Source organism: Mandrillus leucophaeus, unplaced genomic scaffold, assembly GCF_000951045.1.
Source record: "Mandrillus leucophaeus isolate KB7577 unplaced genomic scaffold, Mleu.le_1.0 Scaffold294, whole genome shotgun sequence".
NCBI classification, from domain to species: Eukaryota; Metazoa; Chordata; class Mammalia; order Primates; family Cercopithecidae; genus Mandrillus; species Mandrillus leucophaeus.
Window position 1 is genome coordinate 4,251,686 of NW_012103076.1, and position 24,139 is coordinate 4,275,824.

A 24,139-nucleotide genomic window follows, 5' to 3' on the forward strand; every position below is an offset into this window, starting at 1 on the left:
AAGCCTTTCCATTAAGATTTGGAACAAGACAAGAATGCTCACTTTCACCAGTTTTATTCAACAGAGTAATTGGAAGTCTTAGCCAGAGCAATTAGGCAAGAGAAAGAAAGGGCATCCAAATTGAAAAGGAAGAAATCAAATTCGCCTAGTTCACTGATGACATGTTCTTATATTTAGAAAAACCCAGAGACTTCACCAAAAACTCTTAGAATTGACAAAAAAATTTAGTCAAGTTGCAGGATACAAATTCAACATTCAAAAATCAGTAGTGTTTCCATACTATAATAGCGATCAATCTGAAAAAGAAACTAAGAAAGAAATCCCATTTACGATAGCTACAAAAAATACTTAAGAATAAATTTAACCAAAAAAGGAAAGATCTCTATAAGGAAAACTATAAAATACTGATGAAAGAAGTTGAAGAGAACATTAATAAATGGAAAGATATCCAATGCTCATAGATTGAAAGAATTAATATTGTTAAAATATCTACATTACTAAATGTGACTTACAGATTCAGTGCCATCCCTATCAAAGTATCAATGGTATTCCTCACAGAAATTTTTAAAATCCCCAAATTCATATGGAAACACAAACGATGCCAAATAGCTAAAGCAACCCTGAGCAAAACAAACAAAGCTGGAGGGATCACAACTAGCCAGTACCTAACTTTGAATCATACTAAAAAGCTATAGTTAACAAAACAGCATAGTACTGGCATAAAAACAGACACATCGACTAATGGAACAGATAGCAAACCCAGAAATAAATCCACACACTTAAAATACACTCATTTTAGACACAGGCATCAAGAACATATACCGGGGAAAGGACAGTCTCTTTAATAAACGGTGCTGGGAAAACTGGATATTCATGGGATCTCCATCTTTAACCATATACAAACATCAACTCAAAATAGATTAAATACTTAACTGTAAGACCTGAAACTTGAAACTACTGGAAGAAAACATTAAGGAGATACTACAGGACATTGGTTTGGGTAAACATTTTTTGGGCAAAACCTCAAAAGCATAGGGCAATAAAAGCAAAAATAGACAAATGTAATTACATAATGCTAAAGATCTTCTGCACAGCAAAGGAAACAACAAAGTGAAGGCTGGGAAGGGAAGAGGGTCTAGCGGGATGAAGCGAAGTTTATTAATGGGTACAAAATTGCAGTTAGATAGAGGAATAAGTTCTAGTATTCAATAGCACAGTAGGGAAGTTATAGTTAACAATAATATATTTCAAACTAGCTAGAAGAAAAGAATTGGGAATTCTTTCCAAACACAAAGAAGAGATAAATGTTCGAGGTAATGGATATCCCATGACCCTGATTTGATCCTTATACATTGTATATATGTACCAAAATACCACATGTACCACCCAAATATGTACAACTATGATATATCAATAAAAAAGCAACCATAGGCTGGGTGCGGTGGCTCACACCTGTAATTCCAGTACTTTGGGAGGCCAAGGCTGGTGGATCACGAGGTCAGGAGTTTGAGACAGCCAGACCAACATGGTGAAACCCCATAGCTACTAAAAATACAAAAATTAGCTGGGCGTGATGGTGCACACCTGTAATTCCAGCTACTCAGGAGGCTGAGGCAGGAGAATCACTTGAACCCGGGAGGTGGAGGTTGCAGTGAGCCAAAATTACGTCACTGCACTCCAGCCTGGGCGACAGAGTGGGACTTTTTCTCAAAAAAACAGAACAAAACAAAGCAACCATAACAAACTATTACAGGAATAGAAGAATGAAATGATTAAAGAGAAATTTATAACCAGTTGAAAGATCTAAAAAATCATTTGTATGGGAGAATTTTCTGCATGGAAAAAATGCTATACAACCTATGTTAAAAGACTAAAAACAAGCTGGGAAAAACATTTTGACATATTACAAAAAGGATTACTTTTCTTCATATGTAACAAGCACCTATAAATAAAAAAGAAAAAGACTAATAACAGTGGAAAGTGGACCAAAAATAGAATACTTTGTAGAAAATATAAATGACTCGAATATAAAAGTTTACTCTTTGCAATTGTAACTACAAGATACTATTTTCACTTTTCAGACTGGCAAAGTACCAAACTTTTTGATCACACTGTAAAAAGTGTCTGAAAATAGACACTTTCAAATATTGCAGATGATACATGAGTTGTATGGCTTCTATTAAAACAATCTGGCAATATCTATCAAAATTTAAAATGTACTTATCTATGATCCACAATTCCATTTTTAGGAATTTATCCTACAGATATCCTCACACATGTATTAATGATATATATAGGAATATTCATTGCAGCAGTGTTTGCAGTCACAAAAGAGTGGAAATAACTCAAATATCCATTCTAGTCAACTGGTTAATTGCATTGTGGTACATGCATATAATGGAACACTGTGCAGCAATTTAAAAGAATGAGGTACATGCATTCATATATATAGCTAAGACTGTATATGCATAAGTATCCCTGAAAGGACATGTGGGAAACTAGGAGTAATTAAATCCAAGAAGTGTAGGAGGGTACTTGGTTGAGAGACTGGGATGTGAGGAAACCCACTTTTCACAAAATATACCCTACGAATTTGTCTTTTTTAAATAAGGCAATAGTTTTGAAAACAATTCAGTTTTCTGTTTCTCACAAGTGAGTATTTAACCCAGCTGGACATGAAATACCTTAATAGGTTCCTTCCATAATCTGTGTAGCCTAGCATTTTGTCTAGGAGAACAATATGAAGAAATGATTTGAAAGGAAGGAGATTTTTGTGGAGATTCCTGGGCTAGGAATAAATAAATTAAAATGTCCATGAGTGGTTCAAGGATTAAATGGGTTGTTAATATTCATCTGAAATTCTGAAACTGTCGAAGTTTTTCCTGAGTCTCAAAGTTTTTTCTTAACCTTTTTGGTAGCAACATTTGACCTAACTCAAATTTACATGGTGACAAAATCTGACCCGAACTGATGAGACTATATTCTTTGTTTATTCCATTTAATATGAATAATCATACATTATGCTGTACCTCATATGGTTTATGTACAATGTTGCCTTTTAAAAAATTGAATTCTGAAATATATTTCAAAATTAGACTAGAGACTAGAATTGATTGGCCTCAAGAGTTTTGGATGAGGGACTGTAGGCCTGTATCCTTTTTCACCCCTGGCTGTTAGTCCCAAGTTAAGTCTTCATACATATTATCATTAACAGAAATAACTTTCCAAAAGTTACTCAATCCTCTTCTTCAACAATGCCCACCAGTCAAGGTTCATGGCATGCTTACTCTTGGCTTTTCTGTTGTTCTTTGGGAGGTTTGGTGAAAGGCTGTCACTGTGCAACAATGAACCTTTGATCTCAGATATTTTGACATGAAAAGCAAATTTGGGCAAATTTGATAATCTGTGCAGCTATAAAAATAAAATTATTTAAGAAGAATTTTTCTTCATTTATTTCTTTTCTTCCTGTGTGCAGCTAAAGCTACAGATATATTTTTAAAAATTACCTCCTTTGATCTCCATGCCTGTACTTCCAAATACTGGGAAACTTAAGATATCTTAAGTTTTGTGAAATTTTGATGTTAGATAACGGTCATTTAATATAAGATGTTCTATGGAATTGTAACTTCCTACTAATTATTAATTAAAGCCTAATTAGTATGGCTGGAAGGCATTATGATAAGTGAAATTTACAGACCCTAACCTTGATTGTATTGAGAGACAAGCACTGTTGGATAGCTTGGAGTCAGAGAATATTACTTGCTAGGCTCCAGTAGGAAAAGCTGTAAGCTGACTGTTGGAGAACATAATGCAGAAACCAAAACCAAGAGAAAGAAGTGCCTGCCTTGTAAATTCTACCAGGTCAAAATGATTGTAGTTACTCTGTTCATCAGTGTGCACTTTAGAAAGTTCAGGGTGCATATGGATATACATCCATTCCATTTTATGCTACACATTATTGAAAGCACATTCCATAACATAAATTATTCATGAGTGCATTGTTTGAAGTTTAAGATTATAAAATAGAATGACAGTGTTCTATTTTACAATTTTTACACTTTCAAAGAGAAATAAAATATGGATAGATGGACTTTGTAACTTTTAACACAAACCTATCACAGAGAACAACCCAGCAGACAAGAAACAGCCTTGCCCCTCCACACACACCACACACACACACACACAAATTTCTTGTGTGTGCCACAGACTTATCTTTAGATGTAAGTAAAACCAGGTGTTCAGGGCTGTTTCAGTGGGGACAGGACGAGCTGTTTTGGAGGTTAAGGTGTTTTGCTTGGCCTTAGTACCACAGTTGAAGCTGGGAGACTAGAACTGATTTGTGAGCAAGCTGAAACCAGAGTTCTTCGGAAGAGACCTGAGATTCATCCAATTTAATACAGCAGATTATACTGCTCTGCCCTCTGGTCACAAGGAAGTTGACAGAGGTTGCCAAAGGGCAAAATAATGAAAGAGACACTCGTGAATACATAAAGAGCTCACCCCCTTTGTTGATAAGTATAGATGGCTCTCAGAAGAGCCATTACTTAAACAGTTGGTCAGGATTGTGAACTCAAGGACTGTTTCCTTAATTCTTGATACAGCTGTGTGTTTGGGTTAACATATGATTCCAACTTAGTACATCAGATGAAAATTAGAGATGGGGGAACATCCAGCCTTTTGGGATAGATAAGATCAACCATATACAGGTCAGTCATATACAGTGTGTTTCCTGGAAAAGGCAGTCACCCAACTTCCCTATTCAATGAAAAATGGAAGACCGTGAGTGAAGCAGCTGATATACTATGAATGCAAGCCATGATGGATTGGCTTTACAGTAACCAGGATGTTCTCCCAAGGAATATGCCTCTGACTCAAATATGATAAAAGATGTGACTAGATGGTACCTAATGTTATTCCCAGGATACTTCATGACAGGGAGAGAGTAAGAATTAGTGTAGGCACATGTAAAAGAAGACTCTAAAGTGCTACTTGCTTGCCACTTTGACAACAGTAGTATTTCAGTGAATGGATATGGTAAACACGATGTAACATATGTAATGAAGTGTTTAAATGCACATATATAAAAGAAGTTAAGTTTAAAAAAAAAATAGTGCAAGAAACTAGACCTGACTTACTGTCCCTATTTCCTTCCATAGGCTTTACTGATGTTAAGAAAATTAGAATGATTCAGCAGACAGGGAGCAAGGGAATGGGAGTCAACAGAGAAACCAACTGTAGCCACATAGGTAGAGATATTTTTATTGTTGTTAAACAAGAAATGAATAAAGCAGGAATGGATGGGAAAGAAACCAGAGTTTTAATGGAGCATTACCAAGACTGGGGACCAAGCAGGGTTTCTCCCAAGTGCTCCAGCAGTAAAAAGACCCAGACAGATTCACTATCCATCCCAGTTTGAAAGAATTTGAAACTTTCATAAAAAGGAAAAGCCCAATGACTTTGTTACTGACACACAAGAGGTGTCAATAGGAAGAACTTAATTTGATGAAGATCGATGGGGAGGCAAGGGTCTCCTGGCTCATTATAGTTGGCACTGGGCCAGCAGAGTAATTAAACCTCGCATCCCTTGTTTGGGTCAAAAGCAATGATAAATTGAAGGAAAGAGATAAAGAATGAATAAATGGCGTATGCTGAGATAAAAATCCAACATTATTTTGGTGTCTCACAAGAGGCTCAGAGAAAGAATAATAACTTTCTTTCTTTCTTAGCTCAAACTCTGGATCCCAGAAAGGTGAAGAAATGTGGTTTGCCAAAGCTGCCTGTGCTTCTGGAAACTGACAAAGTAGAACGACAACCAGAAAACTCGAGTAGCATCCTCCAGGAAATGCCTTTGTTCTGCATTACTCCCAGCCAGAAAGATTCCACTTAACCATTTCTTCCTCTACAAAGAAATTCATTCTAATTGCTTGATTTAAGTTTAATATATATTTTTCTCACCTCAAAAATACAGGTAGGAGTCATTTTTAGAATATAGTACATATTTTATAGCAGTGATTTTTAATACAGACTAAATTTCTGTATAGATCCAATTGGAAATATATTCATATTGTAGTATTCCTCATGTAAGTTATGAGAGAAACACATACATTCTCATTCCAACAATTCAACCCTGGGGGACCAACTGCAGTTTCTCCCAAGTGCTCTGGCAGTAAAAAGAACCAGACAGATCTGGCGAAAAGGCCAATCCAGGCAATTTTATTTAGCATACTGAATTCCGACCTACCTCTTTATTTATTCATAGAATGGTAAACATAAGGAAGGGTTTTTGCTTTTTTAGTTTCCAGATATTTCACAATTTAGGAAAACTTTATCTAAAGAAAGAGAAGTGCATACAAAGTGAAAGAAAAATAACTGGAAGAAATATACTAAATACTAAAATATTAACAGTGGTATATACAGTGGACACAGTATATATAGTGTGGGGGGGTAGGATTATAGGTAACTTAAATGTTACTTAAAAAAAGTCTGTAGTACCACTGCAATTGTCCCAAAGAAATACAAGTGCTTAAGTGATTGCTAACAAATCACTCGTATCAGTTTCCTTAAAAACTCATTAGCAAACAGATTCTTGAATAAACCCTCCCTAACCCCTATAAATAGCCCTCTAAAGAGAGATTATAGTTGGTTTTACGAGGTGAATGCTGGGTGCCCATGCCAGAGCTAATTACTCTTATTCAGCAGTTTAAACCTAACTTTGGGACCATGGGCTGAAGTTGGTGGCAATAAAGTAAACTTGAAATAGTTTGTAATAGGCCATATACTATTTCATAATTTTTGTAAAGCCTACATGAATATATTTCTTAGAAATTAATGTTAAATAGCTTATGGTATTAAGTTATAATTTGAATTCTATACTATCTTCATCTTAAACCTCTGATATGAAAAACTCTGTATACAGGCATTTGATTTCATTTTAAAAATACTTTATTTTAACCAAATATCCAATTTAAATAATAAGGTCTGACTTTTTTCCCACCATGTTTGCTATTAACCTTTTCTAGACTTGTCCTTAAACTGATAGCTTTCCCTACTACATTAGATTCTCTCTTTCAAATAAATAGTTGTGTGAAGGAGAGACTACTTTTTATACCTAATACTTGAGGACATCTTGTGTTACAATCAAGAAATGTATGATAATCTGTGCTAATGAAACAGTCCTAGTAACCATGGTTAACAGAGAGGCATTTTCTTCTTTTGAGCCTTGGGACTATCCTCTCCCATATGGAAAGCCATATTAGCTGAAAAGAATTCTTTTTTTCCCTCCTTTAATAGCAGATTTTGCCAACAGATTTTTACTTAACTCTAGAGATCTCAAACGGATCAAATTTACTTTCTTTCAATCTGAAATGAATGCGATACAGGGATTTACTCTTCATGCAACAACAGGAACAGAGAGAGCATAAAGGACTGTGAAGTCTGCAGGGCGTGAAATTAAAATTTTCACATTGATACAAAAGATACTGCTGAAGTAATGATATAATGTTATAATCCTGCTGTGAAATCTTCCGGTTTGAATAAAAGTCAATGCCATGTGACCTAACATTGATACAACAGTAGAAACATTTTGCTGTTCACAAAAATATTTATATCCTAAGAAAAAAGACAAAAGAATTAGGGAAACCTGCGGCAAGGACTGTGGTGAGGCATAAACTTACTGAAAGAGACAGTTCTGGAAAAGCGATGAAGCTTTAGCAGCGCTGAAGCAGGAACAAAGGGAAACTGTAATCCTGGCTGAGGAGGCCCCTCCAGGAACATCACAGCAATTCCCAGTGACTCCCAACCCTCCCACTGTCCACAGAGGTTCCACTGTTCCAGTGGTTTCAGGCCAGTTCCAGTCTTTGTTCTGCCACTAACTATCCTGTTCATTTGCTATCAGTGGTTTGTATTACAATTATGATCCACTCCTGAGATGATGCATCACTTCAGCTTTTACCAGAATCTGGTTCTTCCCCCACTAGTCTATTTCACCCAGAAGACAGGAGCTGGCTGTGGGGCATTATGAACTGGTCTAGAGAGAAGTTTTATTTTAGAGGAAGCACGTTTCTCAGTCATGAGCCAGACTGTGAAGACAGCAGACCCAGGCTGGATGGAATGAAGGGATGCTGACTAAGGACTCCCCTCTGAGCTATCTGGCACAACACTTAGTCCTATCTCTGCCAAGACGGCATCACTTCATTAATGGAGAACACTTAAATGCATTTGAGTGAAAGTCCATACTTTCATTTGAAGCTCAAGGCCAATTGCTCTTGAGCTTCAAAACCACCTTGGAATCTTTCTTTCATGGGTAATCTATCTTACTTTCATTAGGATTTGTATACCAAGGAGCTCATTTATATTCTATAAACACCATTTGTGGTGAGGCCATTCAGTATCTGGTAGGGCATGTGTCCCAGGCAGATGCTTCCAGACTCCATTAGGTTACACCAAGCACTAAGTACATAACTGTGGTGACTTCTGTAAGATAGACATCTTCCAGGGCATAGGAAATAGATAGCCCCTGGTAAGAAACAAGTTGAACAGCCCTTTCCGAGGCAGGGATTGGCTTCCATCTTGGCTCTTAAAAATGCTTCATCAGGGTTGCTCAGAGCCCAAGCGGGGGAAAAACCCTGAGGTACAATTCCTAGCATCCCTTTATTTATTCAAAGTAAAACATTAAAAAAAAATCCTCCTGGCAAGGCTTTTATCTTATCTTCCTTATTATATATTACTATTTAATATGAGCATTAATCCAGAATATCTTTCAACTGTCAAAATGTAAAAGGATGAATTATTCATGCATGTTAAGAAACACAACTGTATACAAGGCTTGTACAAGACATGCAACTGTATATAAGTTTTGTCTGCTTTCTATATTGCTGTGCAGGTATTGGGCTTGAAATTTCCTTTTTCACTCTAATTATTGGCTCTGGGTTTCAAGTAGCCCATGTGGTGAGAAGAGCTTGATGCACGGTCCTTATTCTAATACAAATCCCAACCCACCTCAGAATCTCCCAGCTTTCCCATAGGTAGAAACAGCTTCTCACGTACAACAATAATCACTCTCCCCTTGTCTGCTAAGAGGCTTATGTTCCAACCAAGTTGATAATTTATTAGGATTTGGAGATGGGTTCCAAGCAACATGACAATAAACTTTTTTTTTTTTTTTTTTTTGAGACAGAGTCTCACTCTGTCACTCAGGCTGGAGTATAGTGGCACGATCTTGGCTCACTGCAATCTCTGCCTCCCGGGCTCAAGCAATTCTCCTGCCTCAGCCTTCTGAGTAGCTAAAACTACAGGCGCCCACCACCACACCCAGCTAATTTAGTAGAGACTGGGTTTTGCCATGTTGGCCAGAGTGGTCTCAAATTCCTGGCCTCAGGTGATCCGCCCACCTTGGCCTCCCAAAGTACTGGGATTACAGGTGTGAGCCATCGTGCCTGGCTGATGATAGGCTTTTAATCTCAGTAATAGTCATACTTTTTTCAGTATGTACCCATGACAACAAGAAAATCAATGAAAGCCTTAATAAGCAAATAGAAAATGTGTTGGCCAATTGCTATTGAGCTTTGAAATCAACTGGAAATCTTTCTTTCATGGGTAATTATTCTTTCTTTCATTAGGATTTGTACACCAAAAAGTTAATTTATATCCTCTAAAAAGGCATAGTAAAGATGATTTGGTGAGAACATAGATCCAGAAATCTTAAGCCTAATGAAAATAACAATGTTCGTGAATTTCCCTTTATTTATTTATTTATTTATTTATTTATTTATTTAGATAGTGTTTCGTTCTGTCACCCAGGCTGGAGTGCAGTGGTGCGATCGTGGCTCACTGCACCTCTAACTCCTGGACTCAAGTGATCCTCCCACCTCAGCTTCCTGAGTAGCTGGGGCTACAGGTGCACGCCAGCATGCCTGGCTAATTTTATAAATTTTTAGTAGCAACAAGGTCTCACTATGTTGCCCAGGCTGGTCTCAAACTCCTGAGTTCAAGTGATCCGCTCTCCTTGGCCTCCCAAAGTGTTGAGATTACAGCCATGAGCTACTGCGCTCAGCCTCCTTTTACGCTTACAAAGACAAAAATTAGGTGGGCATAGTGGTACACACCTGTAATACCAGCTACGCAGGAGGCTGAGGCAGGAGAATCCCTTGAACCTGGGAGGTAGAGGTTGCAGTGAGATTGTGCCACTGCACTCCAGCTTGGGGGACAGAGCAAGAACCTGTCTTAAAAAAAAAAAAAAAATGACATCCTTGAAGCCCAAATTGAGGTCATCAGTCACACTGAAAAATGTGACCGTATATTAATGTCAGCTACATGCTTTGCCTTGGGGAAAGAATGTTCAGAATTGTGCCTAATAGTATCAAGAATGCCACTAAACAAATAACTTTCATAGATAACTGTTTAACGATAATTTTTATGGTTAAACTCATAAACAGTTACGGACAATATAAAATGCTAAAATGAATTTCCCCACAAGAAGTAAAGAAAAAGTAAGCCGAAGGAGAAAAACGGAGTGTCTTTTCTTTTGGGGGAAGGCATAGCCCATTATGTTGATGTTAAACATATTAACATCATGAAAATGTTAAACATATTAAAAGTAGTGTGTGTGTGTGTGTATGTGTGTGTGTGTGTATATCAATAGGTATATATGTGTTTATATATTTAAATATATCAACAGAGTATACACAAATGTCCAGCTGAGCTGAAGATATATTAGCCAATTACCATTAACTACTTGATTCTATGTCTTCTCCATTATAAGTAGTCTTGCTGATAGTCTTTGATTTACACAGTGGCATTCTTGATATTATTAGGCACAGTTCTGAACATTCCTTCCCCAAGGCAGAGCATGTAGCCTACATTAATATACGATCATGTTTTTCAGTGTGACTGAAACTTCAATTTGAACTTCAAGGGTATTATCTTTTTTCTATGTCTTTCGGTTGGTGTCCTCCGTACAGTAAGATCTGAAGTTTTCCAGACATGATTTTGTTTAAAATTTAAAAAGTAAACCTTTGGTAAGTTCACAGAGCATAATCTCAAGACACGTAAATTGCACTGGGTCCCTTGTAAACGGGGCAGTGCTTCCCATGGAATTGCTCTATGACATGCTGTGAATGACACAGGGTCTCTAAACTACTGACCATCACAAAACCCAATTTTTCTTTTTTTTTTTTTTTTTTTTTTTGAGACAGAGTCTCACTCTGTCCCCCAGGCTGGAGTGCAGTGGCGCGATCTCGGCTTACTGAAAGCTCCGCCTCCTGGGTTCACGCCATTCTCCTGCCTCAGCCTTCCAAGTAGCTGGGACTACAGGTGCCCACCACCATGCCCAGCTAATTTTTTGTATTTTTAGTAGAGACGGGGTTTCACCATGTTAGCCAGATGGTCTTGATCTCCTGACCTTGTGATCTTCCTGTCTCGGCCTCCCAAAGTGCTGGGATTACAGGCGTGAGCCACCACGCTTGGCCAACCCAAACATTTTTAATGGGAAGTTTAAACAATGTTATTCTGAAATAAATTACTTAATTATTTTTGGAAATGTTCATTTCTTCATACTTTATTCTCCAAATGTGTAAATTACTCTGAAATCAAGAGACAGATGTACCTATTTTTGTGTTGATTTTTATATCTAAACAAAGGGTAAGGTTCAGACGGATAGGACAGAAGCCTGGAAAACTTAGGTTCCATGTGAAGGGACTTTTTCAAAGTTTTGCTGCTAGCAAGCTGTGGAGGCAGGATAAATCCAGATCTTCGGCCTTTAACTCTAATGCCCTTTCCTCTAAGCTCTGCTGCCTGTCAACATGCAAGGATTTTAACTTGAGAAAATGCAAACAATAAACTAGCTGCAGACCAAAGCAAAGGTTTAGGAAAAGCTCGCTGATATGGCTGAACATAAGATAATGGAATCGCTAAGCAAAGCATATCTGATATCCTCGTTGATATCGACATTATCTATGCAATTAACTCCCAATGCAAACAACATGTTGACACTGCTCACACTCAGAAATCTGCTATTATCCTGTCTGGAAATACCCTGAAAGCCAAGATGTTTTCTAATCCTTACAAAATGGAAAAACCTTAAAATAGGAGAAAATGCAAGGAAGTTCCGGGACATAAAAGAAGTACAACTAGATGCATAAGGTGGGCAGAAACAATGGATTTTTTGGAGATATAGTGAAGACATAAAGCAAAATAGATGTCTACTGGAATGTCATGGATTGGTAAGTTAAAAAGAAACATTCACTTTGTTTGCGACCATTCACTAATTCATCCAGCCAACAAATATTTATTTAATGTCTATTATGAGCCAGGCTCTGCTCTATTGCAGGGATGAAAAGAATAGAAAATAATAGAAAAAAATACTTGTGCTCGTGAAGTCCACATCCTTTGTGGGGCAGGAGAGGAAGGGGGAGAGACAAACAATAAATAAAACACACTAGTAAATTACATGGCATATTAGAAAGTGATTAAGTACTACGGAGAAAGATGAAGCACAGATGAGAAAGACAGGTAGAAAGTATCAGGAATGTTTCCTTAGGAAATTTTCTCTTAAACCTTGCTGAGGGTTCCCTTACAGATGATGGGTCCATACAAGTTTTTTGTAGAGAAGACTAACACCAACAATATGTCTTAATAATTAATCCCCAATTTCAACAATTTAAATTGATAAGTCAAGTTCTTTAAGGGCTTCTTAGTTTTTTCACTGCAGGCTTATTGATATATTTTGATAATCCCTTGGGAGGAGGATAATGATGACTAATAAAAATTGCTAATAGAAAGAAGATGCCCTGGGCTTGGGTAGGGGACAGAAAAAAGAAAGGGAGAATGTTGGTGTGCTTGGGTTAAGAAGTAAGGAGATGTGCAGTTCCAGAGCAGGGGCTTCCAAATATGTGTCTTTAGACAAAGTGCATCAGTCTTTTTGAAAAATCAAAAATACATGCCACTGGAGCCCATTATGGGCAATTCTGATTCAATGAATCTGGGATGAAACCTAGAACTAGGTATTTTTTAAAGATTCCTAGTGATTCCAATGTGCAGACAGATTTTAGAATCACTGCTCTGAAGGGAATTAAATCCTTTCAGAATCTTATGAAATGGCTAACTATGAGGACAAAATCAATTATCAGTAACTTCGGTCAGTCCTTGAGTGACCCTAGAAACAGATATCCTAAAAACACACACACACAAAATCTTAACCCTATCATCTAGACAAGAATCTTACTTCCTATCCTCCTCTATTTAGAAGAAAAACAAATGGAGGGGAAGTCTCAAAACAATGGAAAATTTGCCAACATTGCATAAGGAAAATCCTTTGAATGCAGGGTCATTCATAAACATGTGGCTTGCTTCTAAGCCACATTTTGGCAGAGGCACTGTCACTCAGGGCATTTGGCAGAGGGGCCAGTATCACTCACATGTATTGTTTTAGATGCCCAAAGAAGTCTTGTTTCCCAGAGCACAGAAGAAACCTAACACTGAGTGCTCAATATGGACAACCATCAAGTTAAAGGCTTTGCATACACAGTCAAATTTAATCTTCCGAGCAAATTTATAAAATAGCTATTAATATTCATATTTTCACATAAGGAATTAGGCATATGGAGGTAAAGTAACAGGCATGTTTGGAAGGTCAATATAAAAAATACAATCAAACTGCCCAGCTCTCAGATGAACCTAACCCTAATTCCTAACTCTTTGTTAGGGGATACACTCACAGTTTGGAATCACAAGAGCAAGGTCCAAATCCTAGCTTTTCCTAATTGCTTGAGTGACCGTGGGAAGTTCCATAATGACAACTACTATTTATGGAGCACTCAGTCATGCACCAGGCCTGTGCTACGTACTTTACATAAACTATCCTGCTTAATCATCATGACATGCCTATGAGGGAGATATTACTCCCATTTTATAGCTTAAATTAAATGATTTGTTCAGAACCGCATAGCTAGCATTCAAACCTAAGCCTATAAACCACAGAGTTGTAATTATTACACCTGGGCTTTTAATTGTTCTATAATGGTCTCTTGGAGCTTTACTTTCTTGTGATTGTAAGGATTACATTAGGTAACATATAAAATAATTCTTACAAAAGCATTAAAGTGCCTAAGGAAGAGCCATTAAAAAATATTTCTTAAAGTTGAAATTAAGGGAATTTGATAACCTTGGACCAAATGAACAACTCTAAAATGGCAGTTCATGAGGCTAAAAGCTGTGAAATGACAGCAGGAACTGGCAATACTGAACAGATGTCACCAGTCATAGCAGTTTTCAGAGTTCAGTACCCTGGAGAAGACCCAACAAGGAAGGATAATCCTCATCTATTGCTAGGTTGACAAAGGAAATAAGATATTTATGTCATACGGGCTTTAGGGTAACTTTAGGGTTTTTGCAACTACTTGGAACTACTGAGTGTAAACTTTTGAAATGTGTTTGTCTCCTATAAATGTGTTCCTTTCATCTTCTTTGTAAACATTGTTTCTACACTTATGGAAGTAATATAACATTGTTGTAGAACATTTGAAAAATCGTGTGAAAAATAAAATAGCTATTACAACCTCCTCACCCAGAACTTAGGTCTTTAGAAAGATTTCCTGAAGCCAAAGAGTAGAATTCTGAATGAGTAGTAAATATAAGCTATTGTAATGCACATTTTCCCAAGTACAATATATTCTTTCTATAGTAAGAATGTCTTGACAAGCTCCTTCAAGCTGAATTCACTTTTTGGAATTTGCCACATCGTTATTATTTCTACCTATTTGTCTTTATTTTCCTAACTTACACACTATAAACCACTGTGTGTAAGAGGAATGGATTCTTATATTAATGGCTTTTAACAGTGGGAATTACAGTATTAGCCCAACATCATGACTTAACTAAAAGCAATATCTTTTCATCAAACACCTAAGAATTTCCATGCATTCTATTGTTCTTGGTGGTACAGCAGTGGCCTGGAATTCCAAGTTATCAACCCAACTAAATGAAAATCCTTTTGAATGGCTGGGCTTTTTACCCTCTTGGTCAAACATGGTAGACAGGCAAGTTTATAGCTTCATATTTTCTTTTACATGCTCAATACATTATTTTCTGAAGTTTCCAGATTAGTCCTTTTTACTATAATCAATTTATGTGCATCATTTCATTTGGTTTCAATTTTATTATTTACAAGATACTCAAAATAGAGAAGTTATGGTTAATGTTACTTTGTGTATAGTGAATACACTGTTACTCTGAGGGCAAGGAAAGCTAAAATCACGGTTCTCAGCCTTATAGCTCATACTTTAAAAAGTCATTTTGGAAAAATAAGAATAAATTCTATCTGATATTTTGAAGCTGAGCTTTAACAGTCATTAAAATCTTGACAATAATATGTAATTTGTATGAACATATATTACAAATGGATATACCTGTATATGCCCAATGTAATACCGTATATATAACTGGCATTTAATGAATAATAGCCACTATCATCACATAGGGTCATCACTTATATGCTCTATTATATACATGCAGCGAGGTCTGCTATTCAAACCTACTATGAAAACCCCAGCAGAGGTTTGTGATCTTAGTTTAGCTTATCCCTCTCTCCTGCTGGGAGGATAACACATGATCATTTCCTCTGCTAGGAACATGAGAAAATCTGGTTGAGTATTTAAAACATTTAGGTAAATGTATAGGTGAGAAGATAGACTCATTAAAAAAAATGGTTTTGTTACTGTTAGGATTCTGGACACAAATGCAAGTAAATATTGCAATTTGGCTGCTATGCATAATCGAACCACAACCCCTCCACTTCTCTGTGTAACTAAGTTTCTTTCTATCAAGTTACACAAACAAAATAATTTCATTGTTAAAGTAAGTCTGTCTGATTCCTGCCCCAAATTGGAATTTTATCAGCTCAGTGCTTACACTTCAGAATCAAATCCAAGTTTCAGCCACTGTGGAAGAATGAAAAAACTCTGAAATTTGCGATTAGAAAAGCTAGATTCATGTCTTCTTTTCTGCTTCCTACTATGTGACCTTGGTCAGTTACTCAGTCCCTTTAGTTCTTATCTCCTCATTGTCAAATGGCATACTATTACTACTTACCTCACAGGATTGTGGTGCAATTTAAATGAAATAATGTACCTAAAATCATTCTGCCAATGCTAAAGTACTATGCTAAGAATTGTGAACAGGCAATTATAAATTTCAGTATTATATTTTTGTTCCCAGTATAAAAATGAGTGTGTGTGTGTGCGCGCGCGCGTGTGTGTGGCTTTTGAATCCCCTCATAGCTGTCAATTCAGAATTCTGTAGCTGAGATAAAACAGATCATTGTTACAATCAGGCAGAGCATATTTATATGATTTTCCCTTCTCTTCAGCTTGAATGGTTACTGGCAATGTGATATGGGAAATGAAATAGCGTCTGACCTGCTCACTGGGCTAAAGCCTTCGTTTATAACCTACACAGAATGAAGAGGAACATCCTCTTTCTGGCCCAGCAAAGGAACAAAACACCATCAGTTGTTCTGGTACTTTAAAGGCTGTGCCATCATATCTGGAGCTGGAAGTAACTGGATTTTCATGTTAAGTTACTTAAGATAACAATAAAGAGAAATAAATACTATATTCACAACAGAGACAAGATTCCTTCCAGACTGGGATTGGTAGAGTACCAGGTTTCAGATACTTCTGAACCTAGTTCCTGGCTCTTAGTCTCAGTGGGCCAAAGATCACACAAGCTACCTTCTAGTCAGCTGTGTTTAAACAGCTGCCTTGTGAGCATGGCTGTGCACAGGCAACTGTACTATAGAAAGCTCGGCAAGGCATAAGCTTACAGCAAAATTTTCAGAACACATTAAGTATATGGTTGACAGCAAAGGAAGGTTTTTAAAACACTCAAACTAAACTATTAACATAATAACATGGAAATAAATCTATGTACTTATAGCCAACTGATATTTGACAAAGGTGTGAAGAACATACAATGGAAAAAGGACAGTCCTTTGAAAACTGGATATCCACACGCAGACATGCAGAGAGTGAAACTAGACCCCCTATCTCTCATCAGATACAAAAAATCAAATCAAAATGGAATAAAGGCTTAAATGTAAGTCCTGAAACTATGGAACTACTTGAAGAAAACAAAGAGGAAAAGCTCCATGACATTGGTCAGGAAAATGCTTTCCTGGATACAGCCTCAAAAGCACAGGCAACAAAAGCAAAAATAGACAAGTGGGATTACATCAAAGCTTCTGCACAGCAAAGGACACAAATAACAGAGTGACGAGACAACCTGCAGAATGGGAGAAAATATTTGCAAACTATCCATCTGATAAGGAGTTACTATGCAAAATATATAAGGAATTCAAACAACTCAATAGCAAGAAAACAAAGTGAGTAAAAAAATAGGTAAAAGACCTGAATAGACATTTCTCAAAGGAAAACATAAAAATGGCTACTGGGTACATGAAATAATTCTCAAAATCAATAATCATCAGGAAAATACAAATCAAAACCACAATGAAATATCACTTTACTCCGGTCAGAATGGCTGTTACCAAAAGGACAAGACAAGTGTTGGCAAGGATTGGAGAAAGAAAACTCTTGTATACTATTGGGTTGGAATGTAAATTAGCACAGCCATTATGAAAAATAGAATGGATGTTCCTCAAAAAATTACAAAAAGAACTACTATATGATCCAACCGTCCCACTGCTGGGTATATATCCAAAGGAAATGAAACAAGTATGTCAAAGAGATACCTGCACTCCATGTTTACTGAAGCACTTATAATAGCCAAGATATGGAATCAACCTAAGTGTCCATAAATGGATGAATGGATAATGAAAATGTGGTATATATACACAGTGACTACTATTCAGCCATAAAAAAGAATGAAATCCTTTCATTTGTGGCAACATACATGAACCTGAAGGATTTTATGTCAACTGAAATAAGCCAGGCACAAGAAACAAATACTGAACTGGTTGACTTGGCCTCAATTGCTTTCCAACAAGCAATCTCACTTGTATGTAGGATCTAAAAACGTTGATCTCATGGAAGTAGAGAGTATGATAGTGATTACTAGAGGCTAGGAAGAGTGGAAGGTGAGGACATGGGGAGAGAGGGGTCATTGGGTACAAAGTTACAGTTAGGAGGAATAAGTTGTAATGTTCTATTACGCAGAAGGGTGACTATGGTTAACAATACTGCATTGTATTAGGTTGATGCAAAAGTAATTGCAGTTTTTACCATTACATTTAATAGGAAAAAAACCACAATTACTTTTGCACTAACCTAATCTATTTCAAAATAATTAGGAGAGAGGAGTTTGAATGTTTTCACCGTAAAGAAATGATAAATGTATGAGGCGACAGATGTGCCAGATTCTCTGATTTGATCATTACACAATATATGCCTGTATTGAAACACCACAATGAACCTCATAAATATGTATAATTATGATGTATCAATAAAAATAAACTATTTTTTAAAAGCCCCCAAATAATTTATCAAGTCCCTCAAAGCACATACTCAAGCATTCCCCAAATCCTGTCAAGAAAAAAGAAGCTTCACAAAATCAACACCTTTCCCCATCAGTAACTCAAAAAGGAACAAAACAAAGTAAAACAAAACAAAAACCTTTAACACTTTTCTGTTGTCATTAAAAACTCATCTTTAAAAAAAAAATAGCTAAAAAAGTGAACAGTACATCCTAGAAATAGGCTAATTTCAGTTCCAGTTCTGAAAATTCACTAGCTGGGTATGATTTGGTGAAATCTCCCTTTCTTTCTTCACATCTTACACACACAAAGGCACAGGGAGAGTACCAGTGGTTAACTGTTTGTAGAAGTCATAGAAGAATAGAGAGAAGTGACCTTAGTAACTTTTTACTTCAGGGACTGAGAATCTAATCCTGTTGCTGTAGGCCTGGTGTGCCTCTGTTTATCAGGGTCCAATAATCACGGTGTTACCATATGACTGAAAAATACAAAGTTGACCAATATTTTTAAAGGTGACAAGATTTCTGTTGCATTGAGCAATCTCAGAAGATACTATCTTCATTTTAATATAAAATGTATCAGATCCACATGCCTGAATAGAAAAAGACACCAACATATAAAGGATATACAGCTGTAATAGGCGTTCTTTCCCAGTCAAATTTGAAATAAAAGACCTGAAGATCCAAAGCTACATTAATGCAAATTCTGCCTGTTGCAAGTATACTTTTTGATTAAATTGGCATACATCATGTACAATTAGAAAGGCTATTTATAACGAAGAAATACATAATTCTGCATCTTAATGTAGATGACAATTACAGCTGATGGTTGCTAATTATCATTACTTCTTTGCTTTGAGTGTTAGATATTTCCTGTATGATCTTTATTGTTGGCAATGGACACACCTAATTCTGGAAGGCACAAAATGGTTAATTATCAGTTATATCTGTGCTCATAACACATTCATTTTAGGAGCAAATGGTAACTTACCCAGCTCTGGTTTCGCACTGGAGACTAAAGGATCAAGTAGACTTGGTAAACTCTGACTCATTCATTTGGTAGGAAAGGTATTATTTAACTTTCTTTTAGAACCAAGGCTCGCCTACCCCGAGGTGTTCAGAATGACAGGGAGAGAGCCCCTCCACTCCTCTTTCCAGGTGGAGTGGTCTGTGGGGCATTGCTTGTTCCATTCAAGCAGAAATGAACGGTACATTTAATTCAGCTTCACCACCCTCTTGTGCCAAGATGACCACTGTGCTTATTCTCTTAGGCAGCTTAGGAGTGTGTGATCAGTGTGGAGAGCCAGAAGTGAAATGGAGAGAAAGAAACATTGTAGCTTTCAGTGCAGAAAACTCTAACGCCCCCTTTGCTTATGCTGTAAATTACATATTTATTTTGTTAGCATGAGATAGATGAATATTTCTACATACAAAGGTGCCCAGCTAAAATCAGGATAAGTGATATTAATGTCTTATGGTTAGTATTATTGAACCTTAAAAGCAATAAACTTTACGAGTCAATAAATATTACATTTGCAACATAGTTAACATTCCTTTACTGTCTCTAGCACTTATTACACATTGTAACTGCAAGTCTACAATACATTATTCATATTTGGGGTGTCACCAAGTGATGGATTGCTGTAGGAGAGGCTGTCCTTTAAATAAATCAACAAATAAAAATGCAAATGTTAACATTTTCAGGCACAACTTTTTCCATCTTGAATGGGGAATGAAAATTTTACATAGTATTGACAGCCGGCAGTGAGAACAATTAACAACTAACACTGTGAATGAGAAAGATACTCTGCCACACCTGTTTTTTCACCAGGACATGGAATGAAATGGAACTCTGCTAGGTATTTTCAGAGAACAAAGGAAAACCTGTCTCCCACTGGCATCTGTCTCACCTCCATCCTTGTTTGCAGGTCTTGAAAATTCTTGGAATTTAAGGTGGACAGGGGAAGAGCTTTTACTCTCGTTTCCATTGGTAGTTTCAAAGGTTTGTTGAGATAAAGAACAATAGGCTCTTCTCTTACATTAAGAGTTTGCATGTAATGAGGATGACATGAAAGGCAAGAGGATAAGTGAGGCGCCACACATGTTAATTAGCTTGGTAGACTCTTTCTACAACATGCACATGTATCAAAACATCACATTGTCCCCTATAAGTACATGCCATTATTGTTTGTCAGTTAAAAATAAAAATTTAAAAAAGAAAAAAAAAAAAGAGTTTGCATGTAACTGATATGTAGTCTATTAAAAAAATGCCTTTTCTACACTTTGAAATAAAAACAATTCAAATTATCCTGATTCTGAAATCTGGAGAGCCACCACTATGCCTTCTTGGTAACTGATTTACATAGTACTAATTTTTTTTTTTTTTAACTCTGCACTTCGTATAAGAGACTTACATGATGCCATCATGCATTTCCAAGGATAAAATCTGGTGTGCTACACATTGTTTTATTAATCCAAATGCTCATTACCTAGGAAGCTTCTGAGAATCTATATTTAGCTGATCTGCAGTATTAAGGACAAATAGATAATACTTTTTTAAAGTCTGTAAATATGACTCTTCACAGCAGTTTTAACCTGGGCTTGTAAAACTCTACAATGTTGATCTGGTCCATTCAAAAGGTATGTGCTGAGGATGTTTTATAAAACTCTTACTGGGGAAACATTGTATTCCATTTTTTCATACTTCCCTCTAAACTGAAATGCAACTATCAAAAACATTAATATATTAAAGTGGTGTTAAAGATCTCATTTTAATCTTTAACAACAGGAAAATTAACTAAGATTGAAAATCCAGATAATCTTCCTTCTTTACCTCTAATTCCTCCAAATGAATCCCTCAAGGTGAGCTAGGATGGAGACCCTCTGAGCACAAGCTTTCAGCCACAATGTTAAGGGATCCAAAGAGGAAGCCCCATCAACATTTCAGAGTCACAACTTACTGTGGGTCTTTGGCAGAATGCCAAAAACAGTAGCATTAAAAATAAAAGAAAGCAGCCAGGCGTGGTGGCTCACACCTGTAATCCCAGCACTTTGGGAGGCCAAGGCAGGTGGATCATGAGGTCAAGAGATCAAGACCATCCTGGCAAACATGGTGAAGCCCTGTCCCTATTAAAAAAAAAAAAAAAAAATTAGCCAGGCATGGTGATGGGCACCTGTAGTCCCAGCTACTTGGGAGGCTGAGGCAGAAGAATTGCTTGAACCCGGGAGGTGGAGGTTGCAGTGAGCTGAGATCGCACCACTGTACTCCAGCCTGGTAACAGAGCGAGACTCCATCTCAAAAAAAAAAAAAAAAAAAGCAGCAACAGTGAAAGGATGTGGCAAACTAGTTAAATTCTCTTTTTGATTGTGTGTGGCCTCCAAAATAGAGAGGTTGTCATTCTCAACTATTACAATATTTAAGATTACAAGGTTTGGAGTCTGAAATGCTGGCTTTGCCCGTTATTAGCTATGTGACCTTAGACCGTTTTTCAATGTCTCTGAGACTTAGTTTCCTAATTCTAAAAATGGGGATAATAGTACCACCTCATAAAGTTGTGAAGATTAAATCAGACAATGCATATAAAGGGCTTGGCAAGGTCCTGGGGACATGGCAGATACTTAATAGATGGCAGCTACTGTTATTATCTTTTGTGTTGGAGTCATTTCTCAAAAGTTCTTTAAGATGCTTACATTTCCAGCTCCAGAATTAAAGGAATGACAAAAAGAGCCAAAATAGGATGAACACACTGTTTCCTAGGTTTGGCTTCTGTGGAACAGCATATCTATAGGCGCTGGTCTGGAATACAACTTTTTAGAGGAGGAATAAATAATCTTTCTCTTCCTTTTGAAATTACTTCAAACCAAAAGAATAAATTTTAGAGTACATCTTTAAAATCATCAGACTTGAGACTTGTAATTTGGGCATTTCTACTTTGCAAAGCCAGTGGACTTTAAATTAACTACAAATTAAGTCTTAACATTTATATTCAATTCATTAGATAAGCTGCTATGAATTTAAGTGCTTAAAACCAATCACATCCCTGAGGAAACATAAACCAAGCCCTTTTGGTATTGATGTTTATATATTCAGCCTTAATTGCATAATGTGGGAGTTGGTTTATTAGATATAAGAAATTTAAAATAATACATTTCTTTCCCTGACTCCAGAAAAGGCTGATCAAATGCTTAACCCCTCAAATGTGTCTGGTATAAGTAAATGTTGGTATTCCTTTAACTAGTACAAAAGCCACTATCATGTTCAATATCAATGATTTCAGCTAGTTAAACTTATAGTCTAAGTGTATAACTCCTCTGTGATAAACTGGAAAAGACCTGCTGCTAAAGAGACTTTCTGGTGAAGGATAGGTTTAGCTTTATTTAGGTTTCTATGGAAGCCCTTCCCATTACCATGATCAACTAACAAAGAGAATGTATAAAGAAAAGGACTCCATATGGTTCAAACTGGCCAAATCTAGATGCTTCAAAAGAAGGACCTCTCTTGAGAAAGAATCACTAAGAGTTGTCAAGATTTTTCCATTCCCTATTAAATAAACTTCAAAAAATACTCTCATAGGGAGAATAGTAAAAACTAAAGAATCTCTGAAGCTTACCGGGAGGTGGTGTGCTGTAATGATGGTGAGGCTGTGGTGACAAAATCCTTTAGGCTTCCTGTTGGCATAGGAGATGTGGACGCATCTTTTCTAACTCCTGTCATTGTACCTATATGAACAATAAAGAAAATAATTTGGTCATTCGATAAAAGAAAATGGAAAAGTTCATTCTCAGTAAATATATAAGACATTATAGGAATGTCCAAGCTTCAAAGGTAAGCCACTTGTTTCCCTGAAATGTAACAATAGCATATGAAAAACTCTCTTCGGTTTTGTAAACATGGGAAATCTATAATGTACTTCAAGAAAATATATTTGTGCAGTGACAGACTAAACAGAGATTTTGTTTTTAAACCTGATTGCCTAGCAAACCCCTGCTGATCTTGATTTACTGTGAAAATGCCCAAGGAGGTGGGATGTTTTATTTTGTTCCCTTTAACTTTCATAAGAAAGATTCCAGCACTTTGTACCTCTAAACCCTCCAAATTACATTGATCCTCTTTAAAACACTTTCAAGATACATATAACTCTGGAAAGTTTCTTTTAGAGAAATCAACATTGGCTAAAACACATGTCTTAATTGGAAGATATGCTCAAGTAGTATTCATTCGAGTGCCATGGGAAAGTTCCTAAGCAATAGTTTATCCTCCCAGGAACTGCCTGACTTGGCCTCAATTCCTTTCCAACAAGCAATGTTTTATTTGTAATTACTTTTCTCCTCTGCAGTGCGAAATAAAAAGATGGTATGGACAGAAATATTATTTTTATTTTATTTTTCAGTTATTATTAGTTTCTAAACAACATAAAATACCGCTATATTTATCTTGGAAGACTATAAGAATCACATTCACAGTTCTTCTTTTGGTTCTTTGAAAACTGTTATCCGGGATGCATGAAGTTATTTGGGAAGATCCACTCTTTGACAAAAGGGAGAGTATTCAAATAACCAAAACTTTGGAGTGCTGGGAATACCAGACCCTAAAATGCCAGGAGTGCAGTATGCTAACTTTGGGAATGACAACAGGTTGCGTGCAACCTGAAATCAT

General features: G+C 36.6%; 1 protein-coding gene across 3 annotated transcripts in view; it reads right to left on the reverse strand.

The window, feature by feature from the left end:
* Positions 1-24,139, reverse strand: part of KIAA1328 (KIAA1328 ortholog) — a 396,284-nt gene that overhangs the window by 33,030 nt on the left and 339,115 nt on the right. For all 3 annotated transcript variants that reach the window (XM_011986135.1, XM_011986134.1, XM_011986133.1), the window contains one exon: positions 23,094-23,202. In XM_011986135.1, the coding sequence (XP_011841525.1) occupies positions 23,094-23,202 (109 nt within the window). The remainder of the gene's footprint in view (positions 1-23,093; positions 23,203-24,139) is intronic.